Source organism: Fundulus heteroclitus, unplaced genomic scaffold, assembly GCF_011125445.2.
Source record: "Fundulus heteroclitus isolate FHET01 unplaced genomic scaffold, MU-UCD_Fhet_4.1 scaffold_540, whole genome shotgun sequence".
Classification (NCBI taxonomy): Eukaryota; Metazoa; Chordata; class Actinopteri; order Cyprinodontiformes; family Fundulidae; genus Fundulus; species Fundulus heteroclitus.
In genome coordinates this window covers 66710-81616 of record NW_023396968.1, presented here as the reverse complement: position 1 = coordinate 81616, position 14907 = coordinate 66710, and the positions used below count along the sequence as shown (strand labels likewise).

At 40.6% G+C, this 14907-nt stretch overlaps 1 protein-coding gene across 1 annotated transcript in view; it reads right to left on the bottom strand.

The window, feature by feature from the left end:
- Positions 1 to 1128: 1128 nt before the first annotated feature.
- Positions 1129 to 14907, bottom strand: part of LOC118561049 (uncharacterized protein C20orf194-like) — a gene marked incomplete at its 3' end in the record, with an annotated part of 28010 nt that continues 14231 nt past the window's right edge. Inside the window, exons 22-35 of the mRNA XM_036132797.1 lie at positions 14540 to 14683; positions 13554 to 13639; positions 13334 to 13435; positions 11521 to 11638; positions 11276 to 11364; positions 11063 to 11179; positions 10747 to 10872; positions 6249 to 6286; positions 5789 to 5924; positions 4206 to 4292; positions 3458 to 3564; positions 3104 to 3178; positions 1288 to 1475; positions 1129 to 1193 (exon numbers count right to left, since the gene is read on the bottom strand). Coding sequence (XP_035988690.1) covers positions 1129 to 1193; positions 1288 to 1475; positions 3104 to 3178; positions 3458 to 3564; positions 4206 to 4292; positions 5789 to 5924; positions 6249 to 6286; positions 10747 to 10872; positions 11063 to 11179; positions 11276 to 11364; positions 11521 to 11638; positions 13334 to 13435; positions 13554 to 13639; positions 14540 to 14683 — 1478 coding nt within the window. The remainder of the gene's footprint in view (positions 1194 to 1287; positions 1476 to 3103; positions 3179 to 3457; positions 3565 to 4205; positions 4293 to 5788; positions 5925 to 6248; positions 6287 to 10746; positions 10873 to 11062; positions 11180 to 11275; positions 11365 to 11520; positions 11639 to 13333; positions 13436 to 13553; positions 13640 to 14539; positions 14684 to 14907) is intronic.

Here is a 14907-nt window from a genome sequence, read left to right as displayed (position 1 = left end):
ATAGATGGAGCCAACTACGGGGCAATCCTGAGGGAAACTGATAGAGTTTTACCTTCAGAGGGTAAACATTAGCCAGAGCTTAAGTGTGTTGGCACAGATCAAAGCATATTCACGTTAGAAAGGCCAAGGCAAATTCCACACCCAAATCTAGGTGAGAATATGTAGCAAGACATAAAAACTGCTGTTCATCTGACTGAACTCGGGAGATTTTTCCAAAACGAATAAGCTAAATTTTTCTCTGGATGTACAAGTCAGTGGAGACATATCCCCCAAGGACTTTTAGATGCAATAGTGAAAATATTATTCTACAATATATTGGACTTGGACTGTGTGTGTGTGTGTGGGGGGGGATAAATGCATGAGAGATTCTTCCTTGCAAGACATTTAAAAATAAAGGACTGCTTTGTTTTTGTCTATTGCATGAAATGCAAACTAAATATATGAAGCTTGTGGTTGTAACGTGACAATTTTATAACGTTTATGGACTGATTTTTCCTTCATTAAAACAAAAATATAAAAGAAAGGAATAATGTGAATAAATATTTTTCTCCATCTGAGTGATGGCTGACTGATGTGTTGCAAAACCTCAGAGCTTTTCTGTGCCGTGTCTGCTCTAACTGCTCCACAGGGGGAGAAAAATGTCTGACAAGAAGCTAGAAAGGAACCAGAAATCATCCGTTCAGAACCCGTATACGGAGCAAAAGTATGCATGTTAACATACTTTCAAATGGAATTAAAGATTGTTTAGCTTTTTCACCAATAACATGATTCAGTTTGAAGTAGAACAAATAAAATAAGCATTACGTTGTCAGGATTGTTAGGACTGTCCAACAGTAATCCCAAAACCAACCAACCAAACAACTGTGTTTTAGTCTCCTATCAGAAAGCCCTAAGCGGCACGGTGACCTGTAATTTTCTGTCACAAACATCACATCTGGGCTTTTGTTTTCAACTGGTCCCTCTCTGTTTTCCTGAAAGTAATAATGTGATTGTTCTAAAAAAAAAAAAAAAAAGGAGTGTAAAAAACACTGTGCTGATTATCTGGGAGCAGGAAGGTGGGTGTAGCCTTTTGATTCAAGTGGTCAAGGACAAAAGGCTGGGAAACCCAAAGCTATACAATACACTCACATGTATGCTCGGATTTCTTGTGCTGACAGGGTGTTTGCAGTCTTCTTTGTTTTCTTGGCCTGCCTCTTTAAACATCAAAGAACAACACAGCTTTCACTCTCTTTATCAGCCTTAGACTGTACTCTGACAGGTCAAGCAGCTGTGGAGGACATTACCAACCTGTTTGGTGCACAGCCTCAACCAGACCTTCAGCTCCTCCTGAATGAGACCAACACCGTCAAAGATCAGGAAGCAGGGCGTGCTGGTCTCTTTGGGGGCTGCGGTCAGAGAGTCGGCGCTCTTGTCTGGGACGATACTCAGGCTCCCGCTAACTGCATTATAGCGCACATCCACCGTTCGATCCGAGTCTAGAGGTTTTGGAGATGGCAGAGTTTATATTCAAGTCTCACACACCTTATGTAACACCTGCCCTGACAGCGATTCGCAGCGCCAGCAGTGTTCATGCTTAAGCATTCATAGAGCATTTATTATGAACATTTCCTAATTAGCTACATCTACAGGTATACTATGAAATATTGAAAAAGTTCAATATTTCTTGTCACTTATTTCAGAAAGTGAATCCCGAACATCATATAGATTGATTACACATAGAGTGAAGCATTTTAAGTCCTTTTATTCTTGTAATAATGATGATTATCACTTAATGAGACAAAATCCCAAAATTCAGTGTTGGTTATTTATTCTGAACTCTCGTTTGATCCTAAGAGGTTTCGCAAGATTTCCCATGTGACACCTGAATGATCCTGAGTGAAATCTGTTCGAGTGTGATGTGTTGTGCTCGGCGTCTGATGGGACGCCACACACGAACAGATTTCACTCAGGATCATTCAGGTGTCAGATGGGAAATCTTGCGAAACCTCTCAGGATCAAACGGGAATTCAGAATAAATAAACATTGAAGACGAGGAAGAATAATGGTGACAGTTTGCGGACTGATTTTAACAGAGAAAAAACATAAAAAGAAAAGGCGTTGGTTAAAGGAATGAGACAGCATGAACAGGGGGGCCTCTACGTTTGCTGCACTAGGATATAGAGGTGTGGTGCGTGTTTTTTTTTTTTTTTGGTGGGGGGGGCTCCCACACACGGCAGGAACATCGCTTAAGACAATCTTACGAGCCACCCCGATAAGTCGGGGGTCTCTCGGGCTATAAACATTGGGCTAATTATCCTGCGCGTGAACCAGGCTTTAGATCCGATACCTACATTTAATTGTTTTGTATATACTTGTAGAACTTTACAGATTGTGCACTTATATTATATTATATATATATAGATATATATATATATATATATATATATATATATATATACTATATATATATATATATATATAATATATATATATATATATATTAAACTGACTAAAACTAGACCAAAACAATTGTATCACAAAAAACGGATAAGTGTTTTCATCCAAAAGACTACATTAAAAATGGCTGCCAAAAACAACACTGTCTGCATCTTGCTCAGAGAGATCTGTGCAGATATTAGTTGGGGTGTATCGCTATATTTCAGCCTGTTTGTAAGATTTTGAGCTTTTCTGGATTTTGAGAAAATCTGCTTTAAACATCAGTGTGCCTAATTATTTCAGTGAAGTTTCTCATCTAAGGTTAAGGTGCTGATGCCTGCAGGGAGGCTGCTGTGCACCTCCCTGCAGGCATCAGTCTTCAAACACAAAGTGTAGGACATGCATGGAGGAAACTAAACCAACAAACTATGAGTTTAACTCTACACACCAGACAACAACTCAGCAGTATTCCTACCATCAGGAGCTTCTCGCCTGCTGAGGACGCAACTTTTGCTAGTAATGGTTACCAGAAGTGAGACAGGCACATTATATCAAGGACAGACATCATATTTGTGAAGGGTTTCTTAAGCAAGGTTCTGTAATGCGCAATCTGATCTGGATAGGTTCCCAGTCAACAAAATGTGTGATGCATTAATTATTTAAAAAAAAAAGTTTAATAAAATCCTACCAGAAAATCTGACTTTCCCCCAAATGTTATAAACATTTCCTCTGAACGGACTGGACTTTAATGATGACTTGATTGCTGCAGAAGAAACAAGACAGTTTTCCCAATTAGTTTTGACAATTCATAAAAATCATCCAAAAAATTTCAATGAGCAATTTACTAAAAACTAAGCATTCTGGAGCAATAAAAGTGACTTTACAATAAACACTCAGACTAAACCGCTCTGCCAGGTGCTCCCATATGTGGAGGAAAAGGCAGCTTATGTAATAACAAAGCCCTGCCAGCTCATATCTGGAACTTCTGTCACATGCAAGAATGTAAAAAGGAGGGGCTGGGCAGCTTTTTTTTCCATCTCACCTTTACAGCGGGTGACAAACAGAGGCCTCTCTAGGGGCCGGCTGAAAGCTATACGCTGCTGGGTGACGACCACGGTCCCTGAACCGGAGAAGAAGCGTCCTTTGCACCTGGAACGCACAACGTGTGCACATTTCACAAATGGTGAGAAAGTTAGGGCTAGCGCAGGTCATGTGTTCGGGCTACATTTCATATTTAGCTGGGGAGCTGTTTACTGCAGCAGTTGCTCTCAAGAAAAACGGTGTTAATGATTTGCGGGTAAAACCGTAGCCGGTGACAGTAAACCTGCTCTTTTTTCCCCCCCTCATTTTTAGCCAAAAAAAGTTTCCTGTCTTACTTTATGAGCTTAGGAACGGTGTGACTCATCCCCAACATGCACAAACACAAATCACTGCCTGCGGATAAGCTCCGGCCAGATAGTGTGTGTATGATCTGACGGGAGGGTTTAGCAGAGGTTCATATTAGGCTGACCACTGAGGCATGAGGGCTGACTGGCCCGAGTCCAAAGAAAAAGAGACCCCCCCTGTGTGTACATGGCAACTGCACAGCCAACTGCTTGTTACTGTGCAGCCAGCAGGCTACTGGTGACAGAACACAAGATGCCCTGAGGGCCTTTTCCAGCAATCAGCAGCCAATACCCCCACCACGACAGATGAGTGGCAATTAAACTAAAAGGAAGCGGGTCGGAGGAATCAGTCTGTGGCTGAGCGGCCAACATGTTGAGCGTGGTGACAGGAAACACACGTCTTACCATCCAGGGTAGAGGACGTAACGTGCTCTCAGCATCTGCGTCTCGCCGAAGCTGCTCTCGGACAATATCAGACTCACATCTTCATTCCTTATTGAGGAAGAAACAGTAGAGATCAGTTGCTTAACACGGCTTTAAACACAATTACAGCAGAAATCATTGCAGCACTGAAAAAAAAAAAGACGCCATGCCTTACAGATGTATTCACACCCCTTGGGCATTTGAAGTGTGTCACATTAAAACCACAAATGTATTTTACAAAATACGTCGACAAAACAGCGCATAACTGAAGATGGAGAGGAAATGTCGCACTTTTTTTTTTTTTAGAATTTTCAGTTAATATTCATCTAAAAAAGTGTGGTGTGCATTTCTATTAGGCTTCCACAAGTCAACCCCCATTGTCTGAAATTACCGCTGTGTCTTTACGTCCTACCATTTACCCGCTTTTCCCATCTAGAGAGCATTCCTAAAAATATTTCAAGCTCAGTCTGAATTAATGGTGTCTGAAAACCCGGTATTTTTAGGTCTTTACACGGCGTCTCAGCTAGCTTTAATTCTAACATAGATATACTTTCCTGTGGAAAGGTTAACCCATGGGGACTGTCTTAAGTCCTTTGCAGCCTTTCTTCCATGACTGCCCTGTATTTAGCTCAATGGGATGACCTGTCTTTTACCTCACACAGACTTGTATAGTCCAAACAGTTCAGTTTTAGGATCATCTGACTCAACCACCGTCTGCCATGCCAAGTCGGACTTCTTTTGACTTTCTCCCAATGATAGATATCTTCTTATTAGTTTTCCATGAAGGCTAGATTTATGGAGTGCAAACTAACAGTTGCCCTGCCATCAGATCTTTCCAGCCAAGCTGGGGCTCACTGATGCTCCTCTCTAATTACCATAAACCTCTTGGCTGCTTCTCTGACTAATGCCCTCCTTGACCTGAATGTCAGGTTTAGGTCTGCTGTTCTGACATATTCCTTCTATTAGGACTGATAGATTGGGCAGTCTAAAGCCTTTAATGTAGTTTTATAACCTAACTCCCCCTTTAGACAGGTCTAGGTTAAAGTTCAGGAGGAGTTTAATGCGTTCCTCGGTCTTCCCGATGGGGTTTGTACATTAATGTTCTTCTGAAGCCTCCACTGAACAGCGGTATTTATAAAGAGATTAAATTGTACAAGAGTGGACTCCATTGACAAATTTGCCGACTTCCAGAGGCGACATTCTGCACTGCATTTCATTTAGGGGTATCAGAGCAAAAGAGCCCTGAATAGAAATTAATCATCAGATGACCGTCAATTATCACGTAAAAGCCCAATAAAACACATCCCACTTTGTGGTTGTAACATGACAAAACCTTATGGGGTATAAATACTTTAGCAAGGCGCTATGTCTCCAAAGTAGGCAGAATGCTGCAGGATGTTCATTACGAACTACATTCTGGTGCCAAACGAGCGGTACTCTGACCCAACGGGTTTAAAAATAGACGTACAAAGCTGAACAGAATGCAGTCAGTGAATATTTTAGGCAAAGATAAAAGAAGTCAAACGACTGTTTGCAGCATTGATCATGATTCTGTGGGCGCCTACCTGGTGACAGCTCCTCTTTCTGCCAGTATGAAGGCAGCGGTGGGGTTAGCGGAGCGTACCAACTGCTGAACATGCTGCATGAGAGGGTGCTTCTCCTCTGCTGTCAGCCCCGTGAACACCACTGTACTCACAATACCTTGCATACAACACAGCACAGTGAAAACGGGAACTCAACAGGAATATGGATCTCTTTCCTGAAAATACAAAAGCCTGCCTGTCTTGCCACGACTGAAATGCCTTATTTTACACTACGTTTGATTTACTGGCATTTTTTGTTGCTTTGTTCTTTTTGGGAAAAGGAAAAAATCTTAAGTGACACTTTTATTCCTTTCGGTGACTTGGAAAATATCACACGTCATAACAAATTTTGAAGAAAAGACAAAAAAAAGGGCATGGGAGTATTTTCATACTGTGCTCAACCATAATCTTTCTTGTTGTTGTTGAACACAGCAGGACTAACCTTGACTGCACTGTTCCAACAGCTTGGGGAAAGCAAACCTGAAGTGAAAGACAAGAGACAGAGGAACTCGGGTTAAATTCACAAGTCACTTCACAAAGCAGGAACCGACCGGCAGACATACTAATACATCTCTGTGACTAAACCAAGTAATTCCATGTTACTGACCTCGGTTCGTGAGTGGATTATCTATCACAGGGATTTTCTTTTGGATGACATCAATATTTTGATGGGCTACCGACTAATGTAAAAGCTTTCTTTAATCATAATCGCATATTTTATTATCATAATTTAGCCTTGGCTTTCAGTCCAATCTGAGTCATAGAAATTCATTTCTGGTTGGCCAAGTGTTCCGGCTACCACCACAAAAAGCTCTTAGACACCCCGCAGGCTAAAAGGCTCGGTAATTAGAAGGTCATTTATCTTTGCTGTCTCGATGTAATGAACTGCTTTTATCCATCAAAAAGAAGAGATCATGTCTGACTGATGAGCTTCATTCGGAAGAGTGCGTTGATTACAAATGTGGATCTGGGGGATTAAAGAACTACGCTGAAGGGTTGAAAAAGAGGTCGGGCCTAAGCAGAGCTGGAAACTGAAAATTGGGATGTGTGTATGTATCTACCCCCTTTGCTATGAAGCCCCTGAAAAGTCTTCAAAAGTCTCATAAATGGTGAAATGAAGTCCACCTGTGTGCAATCTAAGAGTCACATGACCTGTCAGGATAAACAAACCTTTTCTGAGAGGCCTTAGAGGCTGCAGCACCACTAAGCAATAGGCAACACACCAGGAAGACCAAGGAGCTCTCCAAACAAATTGTTAAGTACAAGTCAGGGTGGGGTTAGAAAAATAAATATCCACATCTTTGGTGTTAGCCCATAGCACCATCAAACCCATCACCTTCAAATGGAAAGCACGTGGTACCACAACAAACCTGCCTAGAAAGGTCCGCTCACTAGAACTCACAGACCGGGCAAAGAGGGCATTAATCAGACAGGCGCCGAGACCAGAGGTCACCCTGAAGGAGCTGCAGAGGTCCACAGCAGACTGGAGGATGTGTTCATGGGACCACAATAAGCCATAAAGAGCGGGGCTTTATGGAAAAGTGGCCAAGAAAGGCATTACTTGGTGTTAGAATAAAGGCGGCATAATTTGAGTTTGCCAAAAGGCACGCGGGCAATTCCCCAGAAGTTTGAAGGAAGGTGCTCTGGTCAGATGGGACCAAAATTTACATTTTTGGCCACTAAGGAAAAATGCTAAATCTGGTGCAAACCCAACACATCCCATCACCTCAAGAACACCGTCCTTACAGTAAAACATGGTGGTGGCAGCATCATGCTGTGCAGATGTTTTTCAGCAGCAGGGACGGGGAAACTGGATGGATGGTGTAAAATACAGGGATGTTCTGGAGCAAAACCTGTTTGTCCGCCTGTGATTTCAGACTGGGAGAGAGGTCCAGCTTCCAGCAGGACAATGACCAGAAGCAGAATGCTAAAGCAACACTTGTCTAGTTTAAGAGGAAAGATTTAATCGTGGCTAATGGGGGATGATGACACAGTTATGCATGCTAATGTATGCCTCACATTAAAAAAAAGGAAAAAAATAACATATTTAATGGTGCAAACTCAAACCATCCATTTTCATTCCAGGTTATGAGGAAACAAATCATGAAAAATACAGGGGGGGTGGGGAAGAGGGTGTTTACATGGCACTGTATGCAATTTTTGGCAACAGGCTTTATGATGAGGTTTATTTACAATTCCTATCAAAATAAATTATCCAAGCTTTTTTTTAACCAACGGACCAATTGTGCCATTGAGAGTTTTAAAAACCGTATTGTTATATTATTTAGATTTAACATTTCTGTCATTTCTCTGGTTCCTCTGACCCTTTTTTCTTAGGTCCTTTGTCATCTGTGCCTCGTTTTATATAAGGCAATTGTTAACTAGGGGGAATATCTAATTTTCCAACTTTTGTCGAGCAAATTCGCCGCCATCGCTGAAAGGCAACCAGACCCCAACAGTTCGCCAAAGCTTCTAGATCAGGACGCACAAAAAAAGAAAGAAAAACATCCTGTAAAATGTAGAGACTGAACTAATCTTTATGTTAAGTATAGGGGTCTTGGTCCTGCAGTCAAAAGCCTCCTAATAGTCAGAGTGCAATGTCATGTTGTGTGTAACAGCTCTATCAAACTACAGCAGCGAGAAGCACTGTAAGCTGCATCTAACGCCAGGAACAAAAGCAGAGTGAAATTAAATGCAGGGCTGATCCTCTCTGATAAAAAAGAAAAAGAAAAAAGGTCCAGCCTCTAGCTTTAATAGCTCAAAGTGTCATGTAACCCTGTTCGGGAAGCATCCTGTGATCTAACAAATTTATCAGCATAAACTCCAATCTTTAATCTTCTTGTCTAAAATGTTACTTGAAAGCACAAATACTGATTTGTTTTAGCTTAACTGTTATGACTTTGCACAAAAAGCCAGAAAACAGTGCCTGGCAAAAACAATTCCCAACCCTTGAAATGTTCATGAAATCATACATGTATTTAATGAGCTTTAACTTCACAGACCAACACAGAGAGGCACAAATTTGTGAAGCGAAAGGAAAATTATTTTCTTGATTTGCAACACAAGTAGGGTCCATCTGTCTGTGACAAGTGGTAAAAAAACAACATTAGAATAGTTTGTTTACGGTTTGCCAAAAGCTATGGAGACGACACAGCAAACATGTAGAATAGCAAAATGCTGCGATGAGGAAAATCAACACGGAATATCACTAAGAACACACCACTCCTATAGTGAAAGATGCCAGCATCATGCTGTGGGGGTGCTGGCATCAATCAGGGAGGGACAGGGAAGCTCAGAGGTGATGGGAAGGTGGATTGAACCAACAAAGGACATTCCTGAAAGTAAACCTGTCAGAGGCGGTGAAATTCCTGAGACTGGGGCCTGGAGGCGCAATTTTAAGTCGAATAACAACCCTAAACATACAATCACAGCTACGATGGAATAGTTTAGAATGCATTTTCAAGTGTTGGAATCCAGACCAAAATCCATTTAAAAACTGGTGTTTAGGGTTGCTGTTCTCCATCCAATCTGACTCAGCTTTAGATGATTTGCAAAGAAGAATGGGCTGAATATTCATTAGCAAAGCCAATAGAGACATGCCCTCAAAAGAGCTGTAACTGCAGTAAAAGAGGTTTTCTGCAAAGTATTAACTCTAAGGGGCTGAAAAAAAAATGGAGACCCATTTTCATAAAATTATTTATAACAAATGTAAAGATCATTCATCATTTCCTTTTCACTAGAAAATTATGCATTACTTTCTGTTAGTTTATCACAGAAAATCCAAAGAAAATTGTGGTTATAATGTTCTAAAACATAAAAAAACCTAATGTACATAGGTACTTCTGCAGGGCCATGGTTGTCTAGGTATGGGTGTTCTTTTTTTAGCAATACCTTTTTCTTCAAGAACCATATTGCTGAGTAGAAGCTGGAAATGAAACTACTGGCTTGTAGGTCGGGATGGGTACCGAAACCCGGAATCAAAACGGCCCCGGGGCCACATCTGGTGGTGTTTTCCTCTTAATGGTATTGGGCACGGTGAACTCTGTGGTACACTGCACATTGTGTTCATACTGTCAGTGGCGCAGACTCCACTCAAGTATGTGGTGCTTAAGGACGTATTCTACTTTTCATGAAGGCTCCAACTCAAACAACATTTTGTTACCAATCCCTCCTCCTTACGATGTACACCTGCAGGGGGGGACTGTTGGGAGGGGTTAACGTTCGGCTCTCACTTGTTCGCCTTGCTAGCTCATCCAACATAAGGAAAAGTGCCCCGCTCCCTGATAAAGGTACAATGGCAGACCGCAAAAAAAGGTCCAAAGTTTGGCTTTACATTTCCAAAATAGTTGTCCACAACGCACGCACTGCAATACCAGCTTTACTTGCGAAGGCGGGAACACAAGTCATTTGACAAAACACCTCACGAATGTGCACCGCATACAAACAGAAAAATGCAAAGTGTTCAACCGCCCGAGCGCAGCAACAAGCTCTGCCTCTGAATCACATCCAGCAGCTAGCTAGCTAGCATGTATATATGTACGCACGCAAAGCAAACACATGAAGCTTTGACATGTTTGCATTCATTCTTGCATTTAATAAGTGCACCATGTTCTAATCGTGATGTTTAAAACAAACAAGAAATGCATGTGTGGTGTAAAAATTATTTGCACATTTAATTTTAATTTAATTATTTTATTTAAGTGTTGTCTGTCATTGTGTTTTCACCCTTTTGTTTGTTAAAAAAAGCAAAAAAAAGGTATCGATAAAGTATTGGAACGATAAGGAGTATCGTTAAGGAGTAGTAGTATCGTTAAGTCCTTAAGGATTCCCATCCCTACTTGTAGGTGGATAGAAAATGATGGAATATTGTAATGATGTGAAAATTCGGGTTCCAGTGGCTACTTTCTAATCGTAGCAGAATTGTGTCCCTGAAACCTTACCGATGTTCCATGCACGACGCGAGTGGGTTCACGCAGGCAGTGACAGCACCAACGGTGAAACAGCCTTGGACATCTGGATCTGGATGGAAGAGCACCGCCTGGACAACATCCAGAACATCTGTGTATCTAAACCGGGAGAAAATAAATCCAGTATGTCAAATCTTCCTTAAGAGTCAATTATAAAAGAAAATATTCACCAAAAAAAAAAAAAAAAAAAAATTCTTTCTGTAACAGTAATTAAAATAGAAGTGATACAAGCAGCGTTTTCTCCCGTTTTGCTGGATCGGTTTCTTTCCGATCGGATCTTTTTTCTTACCCGGGTGTAAGCAGCAACAGGCGAGGCTTAACTCGTTCTCTTTGGCTCTCTAGGAAGCTCGACAAATACTGCTGGAGGTGTGAGACTGAGAAGCTGTCAGGTTCATACACCACCCACCTATGTGTGTAATGAATAGAGACATTTGTATTGTGTTTGTTTTGGTTGTAAGTGGTGTATCTGCTGTGGTCGTTTGTCTTTGGAAAAATAGCTTACCTTCCGACATCCTTGTTCTGGTCCACTAAAAAGTTACAAAGGGTGCTCTTGTGGCTTCCTGGTAGTCCGGTGATTATGTTAATGGTAACCTTTCAATTGATTAAAAGATTGTTTTAATTGGTTTGAATTTTATAATAATTAGACACAGGAAATCAAAGAGGAAACTGAGGAAAGTGCTTTTAGTGTAAAGATTTTTTTTTTTTTTAATGATCGAAATTCACCAAACATTATGTCAGGGTTCTCACCTTGCGTCCCTTCTGATGGGTTTTGTTCCTAACCTCTGCAGAGGGGAACAGCGCCTCCAGGTGGTCGTACAGAATGGGCTCCTGACTGATGCTGCTTAAAGCAAAGTGTTGAAGAAACCTGGTAGAGGTCAAAGCACAGTCTGCATCAGCATAAGCTCATAGGCAAAGAAAAAAAAAAAAAAGAAATAGTGCTGTTATCATACATTTTTAACAAAAGACAGACTTTTAATTTAAATTATGCCCAAGCAAGTTCCTTACCAGATTAAGATCTGGTTTAGCCTTTAGATATAGACACAGGCCTACTGATAAAGCTTTTTTCATTACTGCGAATCCAGAGATCATTTAAGGCTGAATTATGCAAAGGAGAGTGATTAACTTATCACTGCTGAATCCCAGGTGGGGATCCCAGGTGGAAATTTCGGCTGAGGGGTATGAGGTATAACAACACCACGAAAGAGCTTCAGTGACTTGCAAAAGTAAATCACACTGTATTGGGATTTTATGTGACAAACCAGAAGAAAAGTACCGCATAACTGTGAAGTGAAAGGAAAAATGATACATGGTTTTCAAATGTTTCTAAATAAAAACCTGAAATCTAAAACCCGCAATAAAATCTGGTGCGGCCAATTGCCCTTAGAACTCCATCCATTCATCGTCTATACACATTTATCCTTGCAGGGTTGCGGTGGGGCGACGGGCTACACCCTGGACAGGTCGCCAGTCCATCACAAGGCAGCTTTTACAAGTCATTCATTCATAAATAGAAAACCTTATCACAGTGCTTTGTTTGATTGCACTGTATTAATACATGAGGCCTATGGTAGCTCTGGAGGTGCTGCAGAGACCTGCAGCTCAGGTGGGAGAAGCTGTTAACAGGACAGCAAAAATGAAAGAAAGTGCTTAGGTCACACCAAAATGTAACTTTGTGGCCTACATGCAAATTACTTTCATCGCAAAATCACCCTGAACACAACATCCCTAATGGGAAACATGGTAGCGGCAGCATCATGCTGTGGGGATGCTTTTCTTCAACAACAACAATGAGCTTAAATTTAATGGAAAGATGGATGGAGCTGGTTACAGCACAATCCTGAAAAGAAACCCAGAAAAATGCTGCAGAAGTTCACCTTCTAGCAAGACAACCTGTAATACAAGCTACAACAGAATTCTGGAACAAATATTCATGTAGAATTAAATGCAACTGAGAATTTGTGGCAAGACACGGAAATTGATTTTCTTCATAGACTGATTTAATCCAATCTGAAATTCAGCTATTTTTGCAAAGACGAATGGGCGCAAATTTCAGTCCCTACATGTGCAAAGCTGTTTTCGACACGTCCTAAAGGCCTGCAGCTGGATTTACAGCAAAAGATCATTCTACAAACACAAAACAAAAAACTGAAACCCTGAAACCTTTCCTTTATTCACTTCACTTCTTACAGCTCATCCCATAAAGCTTAAATAAATTACATTAAACTATGTAATGAGACAAAATGTCAAAAAAAGGGTTACTAAACTTTTGTAAGGTACTGAAAAACTCAAAATAAGACAAAAAGTGCTTTCATGCCTATGATTTAGTCCTACTGATGAAAATGCATTGTTACCTTTATCATTAAGCTACATGTTTATTGCACGTTCTTCTATCTCCTACTGTAAATGCACAATGTAAGAACTGTATAAACAAATAAAAAAGGCTTTAATGCCATTTAGATCATACTTATTAATGATTGAGCAATACTAGCATAAGGTTTATGACTTGCAGGGTCCACCTCAGAGGCCCTAAGATTCAGTTTGCCACCCTGTGAGTACTAACATTTCCTGCCCTGGCAGCTTGGAGTGGGAAGTCTTAAGGCTGCCTTTGCGTTTAGCAACGGGCGGTTCTTGACTGTCATGGAGCTTCTGAACTCTGGTGTGCCTGAAAAAAAAAAATACTACATTGCAATTTCTTTTGATATAATTATCAAACTTTTAAACGATTTTTAAACAATCATTTTATTTTGACTAAAACTGGAAGATAAACAAAACCTTCATACATGTTTCTTTGGTTTAAGGACAGCTGTTCTTGGTCCACAAGTTGCAAACTGAGTCCAGTTTCAGGATTTTTCCATGCTGGCAGAACCTACAACAGCGGAGGGGAGACGGTTTAATGAGATGATCTGTATCTCAAATCAGCGTACAAGGTAAAGGTCCAAAACATTTCCCTGTTACTGGAAAAAAGCTGAATGATCTCCATCCAGAGCCAAGTAGGTCGGTAACAGGAAAGTTCACAATCAAATGTAAATTCAAAAACACTTTAATAATGTCAAACGGAAATGGAGAAAAATTATTTAAAAAAGGCAACTCTTGATCCACAAAAAGGAGGGGGGAGAATTGAAGTCCCTTAAAAAGATTTGCAGAATAAAAACAACATAGCTACTCCAACATGTAGCTTCAGCAGTGCAATTCTAGAATAAAAAAGGATTACAATACATTCCTAATGCAGGGATGCTAAATCAGCCTGAATCATTTAACAAAATGAAATGATTCAATAAGTATATAAATAGGCAGACCACTTGACCACCCTAACGGTAGACCCAAAGGGGCCCACCACAGATAACAGTCACAGTGCAGATAGAGGGGCTGGCTGCCTGGTCAGAGAGCAGAAGGGATCAAAGATCGATCACCCACTTATTTTCAACAACCCCGCATTATGGCCGACTAAAATGACCCATTCTGACTGAGTGATTGTTGTATGTATAAAAAATGCATTACTTTGCCCAACATGCTAGCTGTTCTACAAAGATCTGGGTATGACTAAGTGATTTGCTTTCTCCTGCTGTTGGAAAGTATTATAATGAACATAACTGCACTACGACTAACTGCAAAATCTCAGATAACAGATTTTAAGTCCGATTTTTTGTCTTCGATCATACTCATTAACCTTAAGAGTTCAACATCTGCAGTTTTACATAAAGATGAATCACATCCAACGTCTCTTGCCCCACAAACAGCATTGAACGACCCTGGCTTGACTTCTCACCTTGGTAAAGAAGGCCTTGTAACTCTTAGATCTAGGCTGCAGGGCAAAGACCAGACACTGATCAGAGCTGTGCAGAGGGAACGGAAGGTGTGGCAGCAGGCTTGACTCATACTCCACAAACAGAGAACCCACACCGCAGGAGTCCTGGTAAAATGAGGAAACATACATTAGATGAGCGTGAGAATCAGGGAGCCCATAGAAAACAGGCTTGTGATAAAGTGTTTACTCTCTTGCACTTTGCTTATTTGGTCACTAAATCCTTCAGCTCAAAAAACTATTTTTTGTTTATATATATATATATATATATATATATATATATATATATATATATATATATATATATATATATATATATATATATATATATA